Source organism: Heterodontus francisci, chromosome 4 (assembly GCF_036365525.1).
Source record: "Heterodontus francisci isolate sHetFra1 chromosome 4, sHetFra1.hap1, whole genome shotgun sequence".
NCBI classification, from domain to species: domain Eukaryota; kingdom Metazoa; phylum Chordata; class Chondrichthyes; order Heterodontiformes; family Heterodontidae; genus Heterodontus; species Heterodontus francisci.
Genome location: NC_090374.1, coordinates 173,576,973 through 173,591,944, shown reverse-complemented (window position 1 = coordinate 173,591,944; position 14,972 = coordinate 173,576,973). Strand labels below are relative to the sequence as shown.

The following is a 14,972-nucleotide window of genomic DNA, read 5'->3' as shown; positions in this document are numbered from 1 at the left end:
CCCCTGATTCTAGAGTCCCCAACCAGGGGAAACATCTTACCTGCATCTACCCTGTCTATGCCTTTAAGTATTTTGTAGGTTTCAATGAGATCACCTCTCATTCTTCGAAACTCCAGAAAATACAGGCCCAATTTCCCCAATCTCTCTTCATCGGACAGTCCCGCCATCCTAGGAACAAGTGAACCTTTGTTGCACTCCCTCTCCGGCAATAATATCCTTCCTAAGTAAGGGAACCAAAACTGTACACAGTACTGCAGGTGCGGTCTAACCAAGGTTCTGTACAATTGAAGCAAGACTTCACTACTCCTGTACTCAAACCCTCTTGCGATAAAGGCCTTAGCCTTCTTAATTGCTTGCTGCACCCGCATGTTAGCTTTCAGTGACTTGTTGACGTAGACACCCAGGTCCCTTTGTACATCTACACTTTCTAATTTCTTACCATTAAAGAAATACTATATAAATGCAAGTTCTTCCTTTCATTCAATAACGTTCTGTACGCCATCTCTTCCCAGGTCTATGCATGTTCATGACCAGCCACTAGGCGGAAATATCTCGGATTTGTCCTTGGGTTTTCTCCAAGAAGTCAGAAGTGTGTTAATCCCAGACATGAACAAAGTGTGCACGCTGTGGGGAATTTTAATTGTAAACCCATATTTGCATCACGTCACAGCGATACATGTCCAGCATGGGGTTTTTTCCACCTTTCCGCAGAAGTGGGGGATGGGGGAGGGAATGAGGTAGAATTCTTATTATTTGCAATGCTGTGGCAATCATGAGCGTGGGGCAGGTTTATGAACCAACTTGTCTTTTCCTAGCCTGTCAGTTTTGTATGGTACTCTGGTGCACTCTACAGCTACAGGTAACAGTAAACTATATAAACTCAAATGGGAGAAAGGAATAGAAGGTTATGCTGATAGGCTGAGACAAAGAAAGATGGGAGGTAGCATGGACCAGTTGGGCCAAATAGCTCGCTGTACATCGTATGTGAAATTAAAATGGGAAAACTGGCAGCAATAGTGGACTACAAATCCAAACTCCAAGCAAAGTTCACCCACTCTCATAGTTTATTGTCTTTCTAATGAGCCACTAGATGGAGTGCCTTCCAAAGGCTGAAATCCCCAGTTTAGACATTTGAGAAAGAAAGTCATGCTCCCATCAAGAATCTGCATCAGCCAATACAGAACATCCCTTGTTTTGGAGAGGCCTTTAACCTCACCCAGCCCTTCCCACCTGGAAGGATAGCAGAACAGGCAAAATATGAGACACCAGATTTAAAAAGAAATCCTACTTATATAGAACCACAGCAGTACGTTACAAGCCAGGGGAGGTTATGATCAAACTACAGTAACTCTGGTTACACCATACCATGAATACAGTGTACAGGTTGTCACCAAAACTCAAAGGAGACGGTGGGGGGGGGAAACAGGAGCAGCCCATTCGGCTCCGAGCCTGTCGTGCCATTCATTTAGATCATGGCTGAATTGTACCTCAAACCCACTTACCTGCATTTGAACCATATCCTTGAATGCTCTTCCATAACTAAAACCTCAGTTCTGAAAGCTCCAACAGATCCCCAGCATTCACAAACTTCTGGGGGAAGAGAGTTCCTAATTTTTACTAACCTTTGTGTAAAGAAGTGGCTCCTGATTTTGCTCCTGAATGGCTTAGCTCTAATTTTAAGGTTACGCCCTCTTGTTCTGGACTCCCCCATGGAGAGGAAATAGTTTATCTGTATCGACCCTATAAAATCTTTTTATCCTTTTAAACAATGATTTAATCCACCTCTTTTTAATTGAGGTGTTTAAGATGATTAAAAAGGTGTTGATAGTTTCTCTCTATCTAACCTATTTCCTCTGGTGGGGCGTCCAGAACAATGGGGTATAACCTTAAAATTAGAGCTAAACTACTCAGGAATGATGTCAGGAAGCACTCCACACAAAGGGTAGTGGAAATATGGAACACTCTTCCCCCAAAAAGCTGTTGAGCCTGGGGGTCAATTGAAAATTTCAAAACCGAGATTGGTAGATTTTTGTTGGGTAAGCGTACTAAGGGTTAGAGAACCTTCTTTGGCCTCCTTATCTCGAGAGACAATGGATAAGTGCCTGGACATGGTCAGTGGTGTGTGGAGCAGCGCCTGGAGTGGCTATAAAGGCCAATTCTAGAGTGACAGGCTCTTCCACAGGTGCTGCAGAGAAATTTGTTTGTCGGGGCTGTTACACAGTTGGCTCTCCCCTTGCGCTTCTGTCCTTTTTCCTGCCAACTGCTAAGTCTCTTCGACTCGCCACAATTTAGCCCCGCCTTTATGGCTGCCCGCCAGCTCTGGCAACTGACTCCCACGACTTGTGATCAATGTCACAGGACTTCATGTCGCGTTTGCAGACGTCTTTAAAGCGGAGACATGGACGGCCGGTGGGTCTGATACCAGTGGCGAGCTCGCTGTACAATGTGTCTTTGGGGATCCTGCCATCTTCCATGCGGCTCACATGGCCAAGCCATCTCAAGCGCCGCTGACTCAGTAGTGTGTATAAGCTGGGGATGTTGGCCGCCTCGAGGACTTCTGTGTTGGAGATGCGGTCCTGCCACCTGATGCCAAGTATTCTCCGGAGGCAGCGAAGATGGAATGAATTGAGACGTCGCTCTTGGCTGACATAGGTTGTCCAGGCCTCGCTGCCATAGAGCAAGGTACTGAGGACCACGGCGGGTAAACGGAGTTAAGATACAGGTCAATCATAATCTAATTGAAAGGGGGAAAACAGACTCAAGGGACAAATGAACTCCTCCTGTTCCTATGTTCCTAGAGATGAAAGATTGAATGGTACATTGTCCTACCTTTGGAGCTGGGGCTGTTCCGCTTTAGATAGTTTTGCAGGGACTGCATAGATGTCTGGGTTTCTCTGTGTTATCTCCAGCTGTAAATATGAACAAAGAATTCATCTCATTAAACTCATTGGGATGTCTGCACTCAATTCACAAAAACTGTTGAAATGATGCAGTAACATAAATGCACAATTCCTGTTAAAAATCAAAAATATAAATCTGAAAGAGGATAACACTGTACTACAAAAAAAAAGCCTAAATTCTTCAACATAAGGGTTTGTTTTCAAGTGATTCACAGTTTCCAGGAGATTTTGCTAAAGAGTGAAACTTTAAAACTTGTTCACTATTTTATAGAAGCACATAGCACAGAATGAGGCCATTTGGCCCATCGTGCCTATGCTAGTTCTTTGAAAGAGCTATTCAATTAGTCCCACTCCCCTGCTCTTTCCACAAAGTCCTGACATTTTTCCTTTTCAAGTATTTATCCAATTCCTTTTTTGAAAGTTACTATTGAATCTGCTTTTACCATCCTTTCAAGCAGTGCATTCCAGATCACAACCAACTTGCTGTGTTTAAAACAAAAACTGCCCTCATCTCCCCTCTGGTTCTTTTGCCATTATTTTACATCCATGACCTTTGGTGGAAACAGTTCCTCCCTACCTACTGAAATAAAACTCCATAATCTCCTCTTTACCTTCCCGGTTCTAAAGGAGAATAACCCAAATCCCTCAACCCTAGTACCATTCAAGTGAATCTCCTTTGCACTCTCTTCCAGCTCTTGACATCCTTCCTAAAACACAATGCCCAGAATGAGATAATACTCCAGCTGAGGCCTAACCAGTGATTTATAAAGGTTTAACACTACTTCCTTGCTTTTGCACCTTTATGCCTTTCTTTTAGAAAGCAAAGTCCTTGAATGCCTTTGACAGCCTTCTCAACTTGTCTTCCCATGTCAAAGATTTAGGTTGACTCAACTTTATCCTAACTGGTTTTTTTTGACATTTGTAAAAGTGCAGATAATCCAAAGTTGATAAATAAGAAACTCCTTGTTTAAGAAACCTCTAGAAACACACTGAGCAAGTCATCACAAAGAAACTGCTCCCAGCCAGTGATCTGGAGTGCAAAATGCATTGAGTGAGGTCAGCCAAGTTCAGTCAGTTCTGTATCCAGAGTCCACACATGGAGCTCAGGTTGGTTCTTCGGGGGAGCTCAGACATAACTAATCTCCTCTGACAGCTTCCAATTCTAGTTGTGAGGGACAGAGCAGTAAATTGCTGTAGACTCACTGCTTCAACCAAGAAGGGATGGAACTAGGCACAGTGAAAGAAGAGAGGAAGATTGAAAAATCACTGGCAATAACAACACTGTACAGTTGCCAATGTGCCACTGGTTAAGCTTAAGAGAACCTGAAAATAAAAGGCTGGTTATTTTTCCACCAGTAAGTTACAATGGGGTCAAGCCAGGTATCCAATAAGGCAAAAAGTTAAATCAAGCAGTGTTATCTCTCATGCTTCAATGACTATTTCTCATTAACTGCAAGAGCTTCATGAATAATTTTCAGGTGTCTTGCACATTAACTGGATTCTAGTTTTCACAAGAGGTGTAATTTCAAAGATTTCATATTCAACAACAACACCATTTGCTCATGTACTTGAAATTGCTAACTGAATGGATATTCAAATAATTAAGTAATGCTGAGGTAGATTTTAAGACTTCACTACACCACCCCTGGTGGTATACAATGGATCACCACCCCAGATAGAACCCACTGGATTTTCACTCTATTGAGATCAGTAAAATAGAAGAAATCAGTAAAACTGCATCAACAGCTTGCATTCATATAGCACCTTTAACGTAGTAAAACATCCCAAGACATTTTACATAAGTAATTATCAGACAAAATTTGACACCATGACACATAAGGAGATGTTAGGGCAGGTGACCAATTGCTTGGTCAAAGATGCAAGTTTTAAGGAGGGCCTTAAATGGGGAGAGAGGGGTAAAGAGGCTTCAAGAGGGAATTTCAGAGCTGAGGGCCTCGGCAGCCAGTGGCAGAGTGAAGGAAATCAGGAATGCACAACATAACAGGCCACTGCTGCTTTAATGCTGATGGGGGTAAACTTGAATCAGAGCACATTCAGTACCAAAATGGTGTTTATGACCATCTTACTCTTGCCATCTGTGCTTCCTGCAGTTCTTGCAGCCTCTGCGCTCGAGCTTTGTGATCCAGTTGCTCAAATATTTTCACTTTGCCCAGCACCGACTTCCGCTCACCACCTTCGCCCAATTCCTCACTCTCCTCCCCTTCCTCTTCGTTGGAGAGCTGCGCGGCCAGAGCAGGTAGTTTGACCGCCGTCCGAGCCCCGAAAGCGGGTTTTGATGCCACTGGAGGGGGCTGCGGCTTGGAGGGTAGAGCCTCCTGACTGCGGGGGTGCTCGCTGCTTACGGGGCTTGGGCTGCTGTATCGGGAATCAAACCCCCGATTGGAATCGTGATACTGACGTGGCGGCTCTTTTGCATACGAATGTACGTCAGCTTTCAGCTTGGTGGGATGAAGAGAAAAAAAATAGATGTTAAATCAGATAAAATAGGTTTATGACGTTCAATTGTAACATTTTGCCGCCTTCATTTCACTTTGGAACTTTCACGTCGCAAGATCCCTCAAACAGCAATGTGATAATGACAAGATAATTGGGCTTTAGGTATAAAAATAAACAAATGCTGGAAATATTCAGCAGGTCTGGCAGCATCTGTGGAGGAAGAAACAGAGTTAATGTTTCAGTACTGTAACCTTTCACCAGAACTGAAAAAGTTAAATCTCTAATAGGTTTGATGTCAGTACAGAGACAGGGAAAGGGGGAGAGGAGTATAGAACAAAAGGGAAGGTCTATGATAGGATGGAAGGTAGGAGAGATTAAATGCTGAGCTTAACATTCTCATCCCGAGATGAGATTCCAACCGCATATCTGCTCAGTCACCAAGATCGCCCAACTCTGCCCTGCCTCAATTCATCTGCTGCTGAAACCCTCATCCATGCCTCTGTTGTCTCTTGATGTGAATATTCTTACACACTCATGGCCGGCCCCCATGTTCTACAGTCTGTAAACTTGAGGCCATCCAGTACTCTGTTGCCCGTGTCCTTACTTGCACCAAGTCCCAATCAACCATCATGCCGGTGTTCGCTGATCTACAATGGCTCTCAGTTAAGCAATGCCACAATTTAAAAAATTCTCATCCTCAATTTCAAATTCCTCCATGGCCTCGCCCCTTCCTACCTCTGTAACCTCCTCCAGCCCTACAACCCTCTGAGGTTGCTGCACTCCTATGGTTGTAGGGCTAGAGGAGGTTACAGAGTTAGGGAGTGGAAAGGCCATAGAGGGATTTGAAAATAAGGGTGAGAATTTTAAAACTGGGGCATTGTTGGGCCAGGAGCCAATGTAGGTCAGCGAGCACAGGGGGTTATGGGTTCTACTTAAAATTCCTTTAAGTGCAACACAAGCAGGAGCAGACCTTGTATAATGCCAAGTAATGAATGATGCCCATTACCTTTGGTGGTTCAGGTTTAAAATCCGGAGGGGGGCTGGGATCTCTCAGTACTTCCCTGCTACCTGCTCTTCTCATCTGTCCTCTCGCTACAGCTGGTTCTGGAGTTTGCTTCCGCTGAAAACAAAACAGATCATTGATAAGGCAAGGTATGTGTACAGGATAATTGCAATATGAATGCAAATGAGTAATTCCACAAAAGCAATTAAATAAAAAGAGATTGATAATTCAAATCAACAATTTCTAGTGGCCCAATTTCAATAGTATGGATTATGGTAGTCACAACAGTACCACTGTACACCGCTCCACTCTTGTGCAAATATATGGGATTTTACATTACAAAAATACTTTTATTGACAATAAATGGAGCCAAGAAACTTCAGTACACCAGGTGAGTCCAGCTGCATTATATACATGTGGATAACCTAAAGCTAGGGATCAGAAATACAAGATAATCAATAAATCCAGTAGGGATTTCAGGAGAAAACATCCTCACTCAGTGGTGAGAATATGGAATTCACTACCACATGGAGATAAGGGGAAGCTAGATAAACATGAGGGAGGAAGGAAGAGGAGGATATGTTGATAGGGTGAGATGAAGCAGGCTGGGAGGAGGCTTGTGTGGAGCATGAACACCAGCAGAGACCTGTCTGGCTGAACAGCCTGTTTCTGAGCTTTAAATACTACCTATTGTTTTCAGTCCCCCCACTCTAAACTTCATTCCCTAGCTACTGATTCCATCCTTCTCCCTGGCAACAGTCTGAGATTAAGCAAGTCTGTTCACAATCTTGGTGTTAAATTTGACCCTGAGGTGAGCTTCAGACCTCATATTCGTGCCATCACTAAGATCACCTATTTCCACCTGTGTAACATCGCCTGACTGCGTCCTGTCGCAGCTCATCTGCTGCTGAAACCCTCATTCATGCCTTCGTCACCCCTAGACTTGACTATTGCAACACATTCTGGCTGGTCTCCCACATTCTACCTGTCAAACTCGCAATCATCCAAAGCTCTGCTGCCTGCGTCTTACCCTGCACCTAGTCCTGTTTCCCTATCACCCCTGTGCTCACTGACCTACATTGGCTTCCAGTCAAGCAACACCTAGATTTTAAAATTCTCATCCTTGTTTTCAAATCCCTCCATGGCCTCACCCCTCGCCATCTCTAATTGCCTCCAGCCTCACAAACCTCCAAGAAATCTGTGCTCCTCTAATTCTGGCCTCTTATGCATCCCTGATTTTAATCATTCCACCATTGGTGGCCGGGCCTTCAGTTGCCTCGGCCTCAAGCTATGGAATACCCTCCCTACACCTCTCCATCTCACTTTCCACTTTTAAGACACTCCTTCAAGACCAAGCTTTTGATCATCTGACCCAATATCGCCTTTTGTGGCTCAGTTTCATCCTTGGTTTTATAATGCTCCTGTAAAGCACCTTGGGATGTTTTATTATGTAAAAGGCACTATGTAAATACAAGTTCTTGTTGTATAATAACTATTAAATGTACATGCATTACTTCACCTTTGAAGGTTAATGGTTACTCCAAGTACACATGCAGATCGTGTTGCTCTCACCTCTTCTACTTGTACTGGTTCTGATGATCGAGCAACAGAAGATACAGGAGGCTCATTGATTGGCTCATCCAGCTCGTTGTCTGTATAGGCTCCGCCTTCTGTGTCCGTATCATCATAGTCACTCATCAGTCGACTGTCACAGCTGAGGTAGTCAGCTCCCATGGCTGACAGATAGGACATGCGGTCATCGGGCATCTCAAGGTCTTCGTCCCCTAGTCCATCAGCCTAATTAAAAATAGGGCAATGTAAAGTATTATACTGCAACAATGATGAAAACAATTTCCCACCCAGGTATTTTGGAAATTTATATTCCCCACCCATCATCCCCAGAAGGGAAAAGATCAACTATTGGCTGCTCTGTGGGACAGGGAGGGAAGATTTACAATCATACTTCCTCTTAAGAGAGAATGTGGGATTCCTCCAATTTCCCACCAGAGATTTCAAAATATTCCCGTTTTCTCCAATGGCCACTTTCTGGGTGGGAAAAGGTTAAAATATGATCAGTTCCTCTTAAGAGCAAGTAGGATTTTCCCAATAAAACGAATTGATGATCAGAATTTGATCTTTCCATTTTTATCAATTAGTATTTTAGAGCACTGAAATGCTTTTCAACAGGGTTGCAGCAATTAAAAGCCCCTAGTATCAGAGCTGATTAATATACTGGTCTCTGTTCCAGAATACAAACTGTGTTCCAGCACTATAGGCAGTTGCAAATAGTTGTATGCAAACTCTAAAAAAAAAACACTAAACAATTTTAAAATGGGAACAATATGCCAAGAATGCATAACCATAACAAAGATTGGTGCAGTTCAATGGCTCATCAACTTCTCCAATTTCAAAGTGGTATATTAACTAATTGCTGTTAACTAGGAGTAACCTATAGATTGTGGTGCAGTTTTAAAAAACAAACTTAGATAGCCCATTGGGAAAATCCTAAACATTGAAACACATACTCTTTAAACTATGAACTATTAATACATTTGGGAGCTTTTTTGTTGAAGTATGACTACGGTTAATTAATGCACAATTAATGGGAAAAGCTACACGGGGGGAGGGGAAGTGCAAGATCAACTAAGGTCACTGGAGTGTATTGGAAAAAAAATCAAGAAACTTGATTTGTAGTTGAAATGTAGTTTCATCTAAATTAATGGATGGATGGGTAGATGGTGGGGGAAAAAGAGAAAAAATACACAGAACAAGACTTACTCTTATCCAATTTTCTCTTAAGAGGAGCAGCCTGTACATCTTCTTAAATGCTGTCATTCTTTTGCAACACAAATGTGTTAATTACAGACTAGCACAGCTAAAGTTCTTCAATAAATATGAAAGAACCAAGAGAAGTTTTCGGCTCAATAACTAAGCATCCCTTTTGATGAAACTGCAGTTGACAGCAGGGATTGCCACTCAACACAAAAAAAACGATAAAAATCAATGTGAGCCTTTCTCCTGAACACTACGCTGTGTCTACTAGGATTAATTCATAACCAAAGACAGATAAAATTAGCCTAATAAAAAGATATGGAACAAGCTGTGGAATGAGACACTCATCCAATACATACCTTGCTTTCTGAAACCCAAACAGCAGAAGCCTGGTGACCTTTGATCAGATCTTTTAACAATCCATACCAACCGTCGTGGGAGGAATTCAGATCAATTGTCTCTGTAATATTTGAAAACAAAAATAAGTCTCCCTCTCCCATATAATGATTTGGACCCAATTAGAAAAGACCAAAAAACAATTTGGTCCTAAGCCACTCCGAGAACGCACTTGGATTTATACTGCATCCATCAGCAGCAGCTCTTAGACAAAACTTCAGGCCAGTACAAAAGACATTACATAGAATTTACAGCACAGGAACAGGCCAATTGGCCCAACTGGTCTGTGCTGGCATTCATGCTCCACACAAGCCTCCTCCCATTCCTACATCAGCATAACACAGCAAATCAGTATCAGGATTAAACTAGTCCTCAGCTCCACCCCTCCCCTCTTCTGCGACGCCAGAGTCTCACCCAAAGTTTGACGCACACGCACGCACACACAGTAATGTGGATAATAGTGTTTCAATTTAGAGAGCGCTTCTGAAATACTTGTAATCCAAAAGAGCTCCAAACCTGTTTTATGATATAACCTCAAAAGTAAGTTACTAGGAAAGCTGAAACTATAGCTAAGTTGGAAGAGAATGGTGTAATATAATTAGCGTTGAAATACGTAGAGAAGAAATGGCATTCTACAACATTTTAATTACAATACCAACATCACATCATAAATTAGTTGGGTTTTTTATGGCTTTTTAGTAAAGGTAATGTAGCACAGCTAAACAATGCTACTGATTCGTCACAGGTGGATATCTCATGACAAATTATGAATTTTCTAACAATTGTGATGGTGTTAAAGGTTTTGTGGGTTCAAGTCCCACTCCAGGAGACAAAATCCAGGTCGACACTCCCAGTGCAGTACTGAATGAGAGCTGCACTGTCCGAGGTGCCATCAAATCATCAGGTGGATATAAAAAAAAATCCTGGGGTCACTATTTCGAAGACGTGCGGGGCTGTTTGCCCTGGTGTTCTGGCCAATATTTATCCCTCTGGTCGTCATCACATTGCTGTTTGTGGGATCTTGCTGTGTGCAAATTAGCTACTGCATTTCCTACTTTACAACACTGAAAGTAATTACACTTCAAAAGTTCTCAATTGGCTTAAAGTGCTTTAGGATGTCCTCAGATCAGAAAAGGTGTGTATAAATCTAAGTTTTTCCTTGTAATAGATTCATTCTTGGTACAAATCATAAACGTTTCTCTTAAAAGCTCATCAGAAATGTGCTATTGTAACATATACCCCCATGATCTTGCTACCTTCCATTTCATATTCCATTTCAGATGAAACTGAAACTAGCTGCATTTGCAAAATTTGACTCTACTGGGTGTTTAACAAATACAAAAGGCTTATCGCGAGATGTTGTGTGAGCTGCATTAATTGAATTTAGACAGCAGTTGGGAGCTCTGACCTCGACAATACAGCTTGAGTAACTTGTGTACCTAATCTGTAGTTTAACCACTATATCTACTGCTGTCCGGAAATGCCTTGATTTTAAAATTCTTGTTTTCAAATCCCTCTATGGCCTCACCCCTCCCTATCTCTGTAACCTCCTCCAATCCCACAACTCTCCAAGATCTCTATATTCCAGTTCTGGCCTCCTGCCCATCCCGGATTTTAAATCGCTCCACCATTGGCGGCCATGCCTTCAGCTGCCTGGGTCCTTAGCTCTGGAGTTCCCTCCCTAAACCTCGCCACCTTTCTTTCCTAATTTAAGATGCTTCTTAAAACCTAATTCTTTGAAGAAGTTTTTGGTCATCTGCCCCAATAGCTCCTTAATTGGTTCAGTGTCAAATTATGTCTGATAATTGCTCCTGTGAAGCACCCGGAGATGTGTTACTATGTTAAGGGTGCTATATAAATATAAATTGTTGATACTGTAGTTGTGGGAGTTGGAATCCAGCAGGACAGTAATTTACAAACTGAAGTGCAATAGAACATGAGATTTTGCAAACTAATGTGTGTTGCTTTAAGCTATTATGCCTCCACTTACTCCTGCTTAAGTGTGTTAAGGCTGCATCATCTCAGACCTGCCAACCTACTGGAACTGAAGGCTGAAATAAGTTAGTAGCCATGAGCCAACCCAGGAGGTCAGCACGTATCCCTCTAACATTTGATCAATGCATAGAAGGTGGCCATACAAAATATCTAAAATAATTTTCATTTATATGGCAACCTTTACAATGTCAGGACATCCCAAAGCCCTTTACAGCCAATGAAGTACATTTGAAGTATTGCCACTATTATAATGTAGGACAAGCTCCCACAAACATCAATGAAATAAACAACTAGATCATGTGTTTTAGGTGTTGGTTGAGGGATAAATATTTGCCAGAACATTGAGGAGAATTCCCCTACTATTTTCTGAAATGTATGTTTCATTGCTTACTTTTAACTGTGCAAGAGTCCACCTGGCTACAGATGATGTAATGATGTTAAGGATTTCACTGTATGGTTAAAGAAAAACACTTGCAGGACTATGCGGCAAGAGCAGGGGAGTGGGGGGAAAAGAGAGCAGGGGAGTGGGGCTAATTGGATAGCTCGTTCAAAGAGCTGGCAAAGACAATGATGGGTCGAATGGCCTCCTTCGTGCTATGTTTATTCTACGCTCCAGTTAACTAAAGTTCCTCACCTGTAAAAAGATAAGGACAGCTCTTCCTTAGCTTGACAGCCTGATCATAGAGTTTCTTGGAACTCTTGGTAGACCCTGGGTTCAGTCTCTGTCTCATAGTTTTAACACCTTGCTTGCTGTCTGGGTTGAAGAAGATGACGATGGGGTACCATTGTGTGTAGTTCAGCAGATCCACAGCCTTTGGTGTTACGTCCAGTATTGCATGTTTATCCTGTTTAGGAAGGTAGACAACAAGACGACTCAGAAGTATATTACTAACAAAACAAAACAAGAATCTCTAATAATAAAAACATATGAGATAGGCCTTTCAGCCCCTTGAGCCTGTTCCACCATTCAATTAAATCATGTCTGATCTGTGTCTAACTTCATCTACCCTCCTGGCTCTCGTAACTCTTAATACCCTTACCCAACAAAAGGGTCACTGACCTGAAAAGTTAACTCTGCTTCTCTCTCCACAGATGCTGCCAGACCTGCTGAGCATTTCCAGCATTTCTTTGTTTTTATTTCAGATTTCAAGCATCTGCAGTATTTTGCTTTTATAAAAATCGTCTCAGGTTTGAAATTTTCAATTGAGCCTCAGCAGCTTTTTTGAGGGAGAGGGTTCCAGATTTCCACTATCTTTTGTGGGATTACTATTCTTTGCAAAGAATAGTAAGGGTATCTCATCTTGGGAATAGGAAGGGTAGCTAACATGACAATCTTAAATGTAAATCCCTTTTTAATAGTGTCCAAAATCTTGCAATTGGTGGGAGAAGTGGGGACACAATAAGAATCATTGATGAATTCTATGTGTGCCAGATCTCTGCAAGAGCAACTTAGCTAGTCCACTCCCCTGCCCTTTCCCCATAACCCCTGCAAATTTTCTTTCTCCAGGTGCTTATGCAACTCCCCTTTTGAAAGCCTCGATTGAACTTGCCTCCACCACATTCTCAGGCAGTGCATTCCAGATCCCAACCACTCGCTGCATAAATGTGTTTTTTCCTGTCACTCTTGCTTCTTTTGTCAAACACATTAAAACAGTGTCCTCTGGTTCGCAAACCTTCCGCCAATGGGAACAGTCGAACAATCTCTCTCTATCTACTCTGTCCAGTCCCCTCATGATTTTGAGCACCTTTATCAAATCTCCTCTCATCCTACTCTTCTCCAAGGAGAACAGTCCCTGATTCTCCAATCTATCCATTTAACTGAAGTCCATTCTTGTGCCCAGAATTGGATACATTACTCCAGTTGAGGCTGAGCCAATGTTTATAAAAGGTTCACCTTAACTTTCTTGTTTTTATACTCTGTGCCCGTATTTATAAAGCCCAAGATCCCTTTTGCCTTTTAACCACTTTCTCAACCTGCTCTCCCATGTTCAATGATTGATGCACATATATCCCCAGATCTCACTTGTGGCAAAATTCAGCATGATTTGGGGAAAAACCCATATCCACTGGGTTTTCACCTCTTGACTTAGTAGCAGAAACTGCACCCTGGGGATGGGTAGTGGGGCTCTCAGGCAGGCAACAGTTCCTCCAACATATCCCACTTCAACCCCCATTATGTTGTACAACCAGTTTGGGAGATGGGTGCACGGTAGCATTCCCTAGGAATTGCCTCTGTGTTCAATGGGCTGAGAGTATCATAGAGCACAGAGAGAGGTCAGTCAGCCCATCATGCCTGTGTGGCTCCATGGAAGAATTATCCAATTAGCCACCCTGTTCTTTCCCTTTAGCCCTGCAAATTTCTCCTTTTCAAGTATTTATCCTATTTCATTTTGAAAGTTACTACTGAATCTGTTTCACTGCCCTTTCAGACAGCGCATTTCAGATCATAACTCTGCATAAAAGATTTCGCCTCCTGGATTTTTCAGAGATTCTGAGAGACGACATGAGTCGCGATGGTGGCCGAAAGCAGGACCTTAATATCCGACAGCAGGCAGCAAAACATTCCCAGAATGATTAATTGCTGAGTGGGTCCTCAACCTCTAGAGGATTAGACAAGGTTTTTGGTACTTTTTGTTTTCCCTTCAATCTCATCTGATATTTGGGCCTCTTCTCCTGGAGCAGTAGGGCAATGCGTGCAGTTCCTGTTCCACAGCAGGGCAGACACCCCTTCTTTCAGTGAACCTATTGCATGGGATTTGGGACAAGGTCAGCTGCAGACTGCAGGCTTGTATTCCCTAGAGTTTACAAGAATGAGAGGGATCTCATAGAAACCTACAAAAGTCTAACAGGACTGGACAAACTAGATGCAGGAAGGATGTTCCCGATGGTGGGGGAGTTCAGGACCAGGGGTCACAGTCTAAGGATAAGGGGTAAGCCATTTAGGACTGAGATGAGGAGAGATTTCTTCACTCAGAGAGTGGTGAACCTGTGGAATTCTCTACCACAGAAAGCAGTTGAGGCCAAATCATTAAATATATTCAAGAAAGAGTTAGATATAGTTCCTGGGATAAAGGGATACAGGGAGAAAGCAGGAACAGGGTACAGAGTTTGGATGGTCAGCCATGATCGTATTGAATGGCGGAGCAGGCTCGTAGGGCCAAATGGCCTACTCCTGCTCCTATTTTTCTATGTTTCTAATCTCATCCTGCCACATTTCCGTTTCCCTAGCCTTGATCATGGGAAGCTCAATCTCAAATTTATTTCCTCGAGAATTTTTTTTCTTGGCTAAGGTTACAAGTCCAAGGCTACAAAAAAAAGACTAGGTTTTCTTTTGCTTCAACACAGCTTAGTTGCAAGCAGGAGAGACAACTTTCAGCCGACTGCGAGAGCTTTACTATTTGGGGCTAGTGTTGGGAACGTGCCATTTTCATACTAACTAGAGACTGAAT

At 42.6% G+C, this 14,972-nt stretch overlaps 1 protein-coding gene across 6 annotated transcripts in view; it reads right to left on the bottom strand.

Moving 5' to 3' along the window:
• LOC137369399 (tight junction protein ZO-2-like) overlaps positions 1-14,972 on the bottom strand; it is a 154,202-nt gene that overhangs the window by 1,346 nt on the left and 137,884 nt on the right. For all 6 annotated transcript variants that reach the window (XM_068030565.1, XM_068030564.1, XM_068030562.1 and 3 more), the window contains 6 exons: positions 12,158-12,368; positions 9,492-9,592; positions 7,933-8,157; positions 6,364-6,477; positions 4,988-5,359; positions 2,830-2,909 (listed from right to left, as the gene is read on the bottom strand). In XM_068030565.1, coding sequence (XP_067886666.1) covers positions 2,830-2,909; positions 4,988-5,359; positions 6,364-6,477; positions 7,933-8,157; positions 9,492-9,592; positions 12,158-12,368 — 1,103 coding nt within the window. The remainder of the gene's footprint in view (positions 1-2,829; positions 2,910-4,987; positions 5,360-6,363; positions 6,478-7,932; positions 8,158-9,491; positions 9,593-12,157; positions 12,369-14,972) is intronic.